An 8,473-nucleotide genomic window follows, 5' to 3' on the forward strand; every position below is an offset into this window, starting at 1 on the left:
TTTTTTGATTTATTGTAGAGATGAGATCTTGCTGCCCAGGCGGGTCTCGAACCCACGGGCTCAGGCAATCCACTAACCTCAGCCTCCCAACAGCACAAAATTACAGGCTGAGCCACCAAGCCGGCCAAAATGATCTTTCAAAAGTCCTAAGGGGCTGGGCTCAGTGGCTCAGCCTGTAATCCCAGCACTTTGGGAGGCCAAGGTAAATGTACTGCCTGAGCCCGCGGGTTTAAGACCAGCCTGGGCAACTTGACGAGACCTCATCTGTACAATAAATCAAAAATTAGCCGGGTGTGGTAACACACATCTATAGTTCCAGCTACTTGGAAGGCTGAGACAGAAGGATCACCAGAGCCCAGCAGGTTGATGCTGGGATGGCCATGAGTGTGCCACTGCATTCCAAAAAAAAAAAGTGCCAGGTGCTGTGGCTCAAATCCGTAATCCCAGCACTTTGGGAGGCCGAGGCGAGAGGATTGCCTGAGCTCAGGGGTTTGAGACCAACCTGGGAAATTGGTGAGACTTCATCTCTACAATAAATTAAAAAAAAAAAAACTGGACATGGTAGTAGGCGCCTGTAGTTCTAGCAACTTGGAAGACTGGGGCGGAAGGATGGCCTGAGCCCAGCAGGTCGAGGCTGCAGTGACCATGAGCGTGTCACTGCACTCCAGCCTGGAAGACAGAGTTAAACTCCAACTCAAAAAAGTCCTAAGAGATGGAGACGAAACAACGCTGATTGATTTGGACCTCCCAATTAAGGAGATGAGGTGTTTAGACAGTTTACTGGGGTCTTCAAATATTAAAATGAGTTTAGCTCTTCCTATGGTCTTGCTATGTTGCCCAGGCTTGGGTACAGTGCCTGGCTATTCCCAGACGTGATCATACTTCATTACAACCTCAAACTCCTGGACTCAGGTGATCCTCCTGCCTCAGCCTCTTCATTAGCTGGGACTACAGGCACATGCCACCACATCAGGCTTAAATTTTTAAATCATTCTTGAGTAAGGCTCAAAAGCTTATAGCTTACCGCACTCAGTGGCTCACACCTGTAATCCCAGCACTTTGGGAGGTGGAGGTGAAAGGGTTTGACACCAGCCTGGGGAATTTAACAAGACCTTGTTTCTACAATAAATCAAAAAATTAGCCAAGCCTGGTAGCACATGCGTGTAGTTCCAGCTACTTGGAGGAATAAGATGGAAGGATCGCCTAAACCCAGCAGGTTGAGGCTGCAATAGCTGTGAGCGTACCACTACACTCCAGCCGGGTCGACAAACTCCAACACACACACCAAAGACATTAACGTTATCTATTTTGTTTTCCAGAGAGATGGCTGCCCAAAGATTGTCAATTTGGGGAGCTCTAAGACAGACCTCTTCTATGAACGCAAAAAATACGGCTTCAAGAAGAGGTGATTGGTGGGTGGCCCCTTCCCCACCCCATCAAGCTGCTGCAGCTGCCAAAAAAGACACCGCCTACTACCAGCAGAAAGGGAGTGGAGCCCAGAGCATCACCAGAATTGCCTGCTAGAGTACTGGCACCTTGCCACCCTTCTCTCACCCAGACATGTAATAGGGATGGAAAAGGATTCTTCACAGAGCACTCTGGCAGATTATATCAGAGAAAAATTGATAAATTAGTTAACCTTTCTCTTGAATTCAAGAAGGCTCTGTTCTCCATATTGGTGTGTTCTCTCTACACCAAGAGCTTCTAAAAAGTAATACTATTTCAGTCTTACGCTTGAGGAGTTGACTGTGAAGCTATGCAGAGAAAAATGTGTTTTTGCAGCAGGTCTGATGGCAATTGTCCTTGGAAACCCTCGGTGGGTGGGGAGCTATCAGAACAATAAATGTGGGCATTTAATCTTATAACGCCTACCTGGTGGTGTTGGATTCATGTTATTTGCTTTCTGAGAAATAGGAAACCCTTTCTGTTGCTGTTATAGTAGTAATTAAAGTTGGTGTTTATTTTCTAGTAGTTGGTTACTGTCTCCATTTAACTTTATAGGAATTTATTTTAGTCACCCAGGAATTTGTGATTCAAAATAGAGGTAGGGCTGGGCATGGTGGCTCACCCCTGTAATCTCAGCACTTTGGGAGAGGAAGCAAGAGGATTGCCTGAACCCAAGGGTTCAAGACCAACCTTGGCAACGTGGTTAGACCTCATCTCTACAATAAATCAAGAAATTAGCTGAACATGGTGGCACATGCCAGTAGTTCCAGCTACTTGGAAGGCTGAAGCAAAAAGATCGCCTTAGTCCAGCAGGTCAAGGCTGCACAGGCCATGAGCATACTACTACACTCCAGCCTAGGGGACAGTGAGACTCCAACCCCCCCCAAAAAAAAAAACAGGTAGTTGGATTCATTAAGCATTTTGTCCTCTTATTACTACTGGAAGGAATTCAGAATCACCCATTCCTTTCATTAAAGGTGGATCAGAGTTATTTTTAGAAACTAACTTTTAGCCGGGCTCGATGGCTCAGCCTGTAATCCCGCGCCTTTGGGAGGCTGAGGTGAGTGGATTGCCTGAGCCTGTGGGGTTCGAGACCTGCCTGGGCAACTTGGTGAGACCTCATCTCTACAATAAACAAAAAATTAGCCAGGTGTGGTAGTACGCGCCTGTAGTTCCAGTTGCTTGGAAGGCTGAGGCGGAAGGATCGCCAGAGCCCAGCAGGACGAGGCTGCGGTGGCCGGGAGCGGCCACTGCACTCCAGTCTGGGTGACAGAGTGAGACTCCAACTCAAAAAAAACAGAGAACAAACATTTTTCCTTCTTGTCTAACTTTAATTTTGAACTGAAGAAATGGCTACCAAAAATGGTGGAGATAATGAGAAAAAAATTAAATTGAGTTAGGAAGACAACTTTGATTCATTTCATAAGGTACACTTTGTATTTCTTCTTTCTTTTGAGTTGGAGTCTCACTCTGTCGCTCAGACTGGAGTGCAATGGCATCTTCACAGCCTCGACCTGTTGAGCTCAGGCAATCCTTCCCATTTTAAGAAGGTATATTTTTGGTAGTGTGTTGTGGCTCAACCTGTAATCCCAGCACTTTGGGAGGCCCAGGCGAGAGGATTGCCTGAGCCCACACGTTGAGACCAGCCTGGGAAACTCATCTCTACAATAAGTCAAAAATATGGGCATGGTGGTATGTGCCTATAGTGCCAGCTACTTGGAAGCCTGAGGTGGAAGGATCATTTGAGCCTAGCAGGTCAAGGCTGTGGTGGCCATGAGTGTGCCACTCCACTCCAGCCTGGGCAAGAGTGAGACTCCAACTCAAAAAGAAGGAATAAAGTATAAAAGCCTGGCAAACAGTTGCCATATAACCCAGAGAATGCACACACTTTCTGCCACCCCATTCTCTGCACTTGGCACAGACTCTTTTCAGTTCCTCTGCTGCTGCTTTTCTTTCTCTTTTTTAAATCTGTTGATTCCTCTATAGTTCTTGTGCCCCCTTACATTTTACTCATTTAATTCCTACTCATCCTTCAGGTTTCAGCCAAATATGTCCTCGAGGATCCCTCTACCACTCCAGGTCTAACATAGCATCCTATGCTTGTTTGCTTTCTTTTAAAGTCATGAATCTTGACCGGGCTCAGTGGCTCAGCCTGTAATCCCAGCACTTTGGGAGGCCAAGGTGAGTGGATTGCCTGAGCCCGCGGGTTCGAGACCTGCCCGGGCAACTTAGTGAGCCCTCATCTCTACAATAAATCAAAAAATTAGCCGGGCATGACAGCACACACCTGTAGTTCCAGCTACTTGGAAGGCTGAGGCGGAAGGATCGCCAGAGCCCATCAGGTCGAGGCTGTGGTGGCCGGGAATGGCCCCTGCACTCCAGTCTGGGTGACAGAGTGAGACTCCAACTCAAAAAAAAAAAAAAAAACTCGCCTACTAGACCATGTTCCACAAGGGCAGGAAACAAGTCTGTTGTGCCCAGTAGGTAGCAGGTGTTCAGTACTGAATGAATATGGAGTCTAGGAAAGTGGGTAAAAACCAGCTTTGAAGGATATGTCGGAACCTACAAGCAAAGGGGGAGGTGGGCAGATAAGGGCATTTGTGTGAGAGAATCAATCTATTTGAGCAAAGTTAGTCTTGAACAGGGTATGTGTTTGGAGAGCTCAGAGCACTTGTAAAGCATCCAGGAGGGGGTTACTATGGTTTGAATGCTTCTTCCCTTCAAAACTTATGTTGAGACTTAACCCCTAAGGTAGCAGTATTGAGAGGTGGGACCAAGCAGGGGCAGTGGTTCACGCCTGTAATCCCAGCATTTTGGGAGGCAGAGGCAAGAGGATTGCCTCAGCTCAGGGGTTCGAGACCAGCCTAGACAACTTGGTGAGACCTCATCTCTATAATACATTAAAAAAATTATCTGGGTGTGGTGGCACATGTCGGTAGTTCCAGTTACTTGGAAGGCTGAAGCAGAAGGATCACCTGAGTCCAGCAGTTTGAGGCTGTAGTGGCCATGAGTGTGCCACTGTGCCACTGCACTCCACCCTAGGTAACAGAGTGAGACTCCAACTTAAAAAAAAAAAAAAAAAAATGGTGGTGTGTACTTGTAGTTCTAGCTACTTAGAATGCTGAGGCTGAAGGATTGCCTGAGCCCAGCCAGTCAAGGCTGGGATGGCTGTGTGCATGCCACTGCACTCCAGCCTGGGCAACAGAGTGAGACTCCAACTCAAAAATAAAATTGAAAAGAAGAGGTGGGACCTTTAAGAGATGATGGGTCATGAGGGCTCTGCCTTGATGATTGGATTCATCAATTCATTGTTTCTTATTTATTGTAGAGACGAGGTTTCACCAAGTTGCCCAGGCAGGTCTCGAACCCGCAGGCTCAGGCGATCCTCTCACCTTGGCCTCCCAAAGTGCTGGTATTACAGGCTGAGCCACTGCCCCTGCTTGGTCCCATCCATTCATTGTTAATGGATTAATGGATTATCATGGGTTGGGGCTTTATAAGAAAAAAGACATGAGCTAGTACACTTGGCCCCTTTGCCTTGTGATGCCCTGTGCCACCACCTTGGGACTCTGCATAGAGTCCCTATCAGCATAAGGCTGTCACCAGATATGCCCTTGAACTTGGACTTCTCAGTCTTGCCTATATTTCTTATTTATATATACATATTTTTATTAAAAAAATTTTTTTTTTGAGTTGGAGTCTCACTCTGTTGCCCAGACTGGAGTGCAGTGGCTGCTCCCGGTCACCGCAGCCTTGACCTGCTGGGCTCTGGTGATCCTTCCGCCTCAGCCTTCCAAGCAGCTGGAACTACAGGTGCGTGATACCACGCCTGGGTATATTTCTTATTTAAAAACCCAGTTTTAGTCAGGCGCAGTGGCTCACACCAGCCAGGTCAACATAAGAGAGATTGCCTCTCTACAAACAAATTGTAAAATTAGCCAGGTATGGTGGTGTGCGCCTGTAGTCCCAGCTGCATGGGAGGCTAAGAAGAGAGGACTGCTTGAGCCCAAGAGTTCTAGGCTGCAGTGAGCTGTGATTGTACCATTGCACTCTAGTCGGAATGACAAAATGAGACCTCAACTCAAAAACGTTTCAAGTATTTTGCTATAAGCAATAAAAATCTGACTAAGACAGTTATGGTATGTCAAAAGAAGTACAGACCAGATCATTTTCAGATTATAATGAGAAATTGTCTTTGATTCTATGATAACTTTAGTTTTAATATGTAATATGAGACAAAATATTTGGTTTTGCAAAAAAATTCATTTTTTTCAGTTTGTGTATCAGCCACCCTGGTTCACACAACATCTTGCATCTACAAATGTTCAACTAAGCTACTCCTTAGTTTCAGCAAAACAACACCTTAACTGTTCTCCATCAGCCTCAGTGTGATTGCCTGTAAAAGGCCTTCCTAGGGACTTTAAGTTATGCCCTAGCCGGGCTCGGTGGCTCAGCCTGTAATCCCGCGCTTTTGGGAGGCTGAGGTGAGTGGATTGCCTGAGCCCGTGGGTTCGAGACCCGTCTGGGCAGGCGAGACCTCATCTCTACAATAAATCAAAAAATCAGCAGGGCGTGGTAGTGCATTCCTATAATTCTGGCTACTTGGAAGGCTGAGGCGGAAGGATCGCCGGAGCCCAGCAGGTCGAGGCTGCGGTGGCCGGGAGCGGCCACTGCACTCCAATCTGGGAAACAGAGTGAGACTCCAACTCAAAAAAAAAACAAGAGTTATGCCCTGAAGGATCTCAAAGTGCATACCTCTCTCCACACTGATCGGCAGTGGGGCAAGTTCAACCTCAGCCCAGTGAATCCCAATGAAACCTGCTCTTCTGTCATCTAATTTCATAATCCCATTTTGGGTCTGTTTTCTGTCTAATAATCAGAGGCCAAGAGAAGAATAAAATACAAAGAATAAGGACACCTGAGATAAATTAAAAGGTCTTGAAGTTCAGATCTTTGCTTTCTGTCTACTTTGGACTTTAGGATAATTCCTTTTCAATTATAAAAATTACAGGGAAGCTGAGGTGAGTGGATTGCCTGAGCCCGTGGGTTTGAGACCCGCCTGGGCAGCGAGACCTCATCTCTACAATAAATCAAAAAATCAGCCGGGCATGGTAGCGCATGCCTGTAATTCTGGCTACTGGAAGGCTGAGGCGGAAGGATCGCCAGAGCCCAGCAGCTTGATGCTGGGGTAGCCATGAGTGTGCCTGCCTGGGCGACTGAATGAGACTCCAACTCAAAAAATAAATAAATAAATCAGACCAGTCTTAAAAATTACTGTTGTGGGGGGGGGAAGGGAGATGGAATTAATGGTAGTAAATATCTGTCTGGGGACGGGGAGACACCTCTTATCAACAAGGGTGCCTGAACGAAGCATATTTGTATACCTAACCCTTAACTGTACCCCACAATATCATAATAAAAAATGTTGATTATTAAAAAAAAAATTACTGTTGTTCATTTCTGTGTTAAAATAAGCACTACCTACATAGATTTAGTTGAACTCAGTCTGAGAAAGTCATTCCCTCCCCTGGACTTATTATTATTTCTGTTATCATTATTCATTTAAGTATTCAGTATTTGGCATGTATTCAGTTCTAGGTTCTAGAAAGGATGAGTGTCATGCTACTTCCAGCTTCTCACTTCTCAAGAACACTTTGTATACACATGGCAATATAATCTCCTTTAAATATTGCACTTAATATTTAACTTTTAATATTGTACTTTGGCTCCAAAAAAAATGTAATGAGAAATGTGTGGGCCTTATAATCAGACCTGCCTGAATTCTGCTCTGATACTTTCAGTAAGTCATTTATCCTCTCTGTTTCTGGATAGCAATGCTTACTTCTTCAGGTTGTGAAGATTAAATTTGCCTTTGTAAGTGCCTGGCCCTTACTGGGAAGCCTTTATATAAATGGTATTCTTTTACAGTTGGCCTCCACTTCATACATAAATGTAAGTCCCATGGTTTTCCTTACCTAACTTCTCTCTGTGCTTCTCACTCCATCAGGCAGTTGAAGGGACATTTCCTGGAACACTCCCTGTCTTCTCAGCTATCTGTTTCCTTTGTTTGAATACCATTCCACCTTCACATCAACTGGCCAACTGGGGACTTCTTCCTTCCAGGCTCCTAACATCTCATGAAAACTTCCAGATGCACCATACCATACAATTTCTGTCATTTGCATTATTTCTTTTTTTATTTTGAGTTGGAGTCTCACTCTGTCGCCCAGACTGGAGTGCAGTGGCCGCTCCCAGCCACCGCAGCCTTGACCTGCTGGGCTCCGGCGATCCTTCCGCCTCAGCCTTCCGAGTAGCCGGAATTACAGGATGTGCTACCAACGCCCGGCTGATTTTTTGATTTTTTGTAGAGATGAGGTCTCGCTGCCCAGGCGAGTCTCGAACCCGCGGGCTCAGGCAATCCGCTCACCTCAGCCTCCCAAAGGCGTGGGATTACAGGCTGAGCCACCGAGCCTGGCTCATTTGCATTATTTCATGTCTAGTACCTACATACAACAGAAACAAGTTTCATGAAACAACTTTTATTGTATGTATTGTACTCTGATATTTCATTTTAATTCATTCTAATCTAAAATTTCTGGGCCGAGTCTAGTGGTTCATGCAATCCCAGCACTTTGGAAGGTTGAGGCAGGAGGAGCACTTGAGGCCAGGAATTTGAGACCCACCTGCGTAACATAGCAAGACCCTGTCTCTATAAATATATATATGTATTTTGTTTGTTTGTTTTGAGTTGGAATCTCACTCTGTCACCCAGAATGGAGTGCAGTGGCACACTCCTGGCCACCACAGCCTCAACCTGCTGGGCTCCAGCGATCCTTCCGCCTCAGCCTTCCAAGTAGCTGGAACTACAGGTAAATATATTTAAAAAAAATAATAATACAGCCGGGCTCGGTGGCTCAGCCTGTAATCCCACGCCTTTGGGAGGCTGAGATGAGCAGACTGCCTGAGCCCGCAGGTTCGAGACCCGCCTGGGCAGCAAGACCTCATCTCTATAATAAATAAAAAAATC

General features: G+C 45.9%; 1 protein-coding gene and 1 long non-coding RNA gene across 5 annotated transcripts in view; one reads left to right on the forward strand and one right to left on the reverse strand.

The window, feature by feature from the left end:
- PHF5A (PHD finger protein 5A) overlaps positions 1–1,968 on the forward strand; it is a 12,976-nt gene extending 11,008 nt beyond the window's left edge. For both annotated transcript variants that reach the window (XM_008048390.1, XM_008048391.1), the window contains one exon: positions 1,320–1,968. In XM_008048390.1, coding sequence (XP_008046581.1) covers positions 1,320–1,409 — 90 coding nt within the window. In that variant the 3' untranslated portion in view covers positions 1,410–1,968. The remainder of the gene's footprint in view (positions 1–1,319) is intronic.
- Positions 1–8,473, reverse strand: part of LOC103249766 — a 16,381-nt gene that overhangs the window by 4,922 nt on the left and 2,986 nt on the right. The window lies entirely within an intron of this gene.

Source organism: Carlito syrichta, unplaced genomic scaffold (assembly GCF_000164805.1).
Source record: "Carlito syrichta isolate Samal-C Ts95f unplaced genomic scaffold, Tarsius_syrichta-2.0.1 Scaffold123387, whole genome shotgun sequence".
Classification (NCBI taxonomy): Eukaryota; Metazoa; Chordata; class Mammalia; order Primates; family Tarsiidae; genus Carlito; species Carlito syrichta.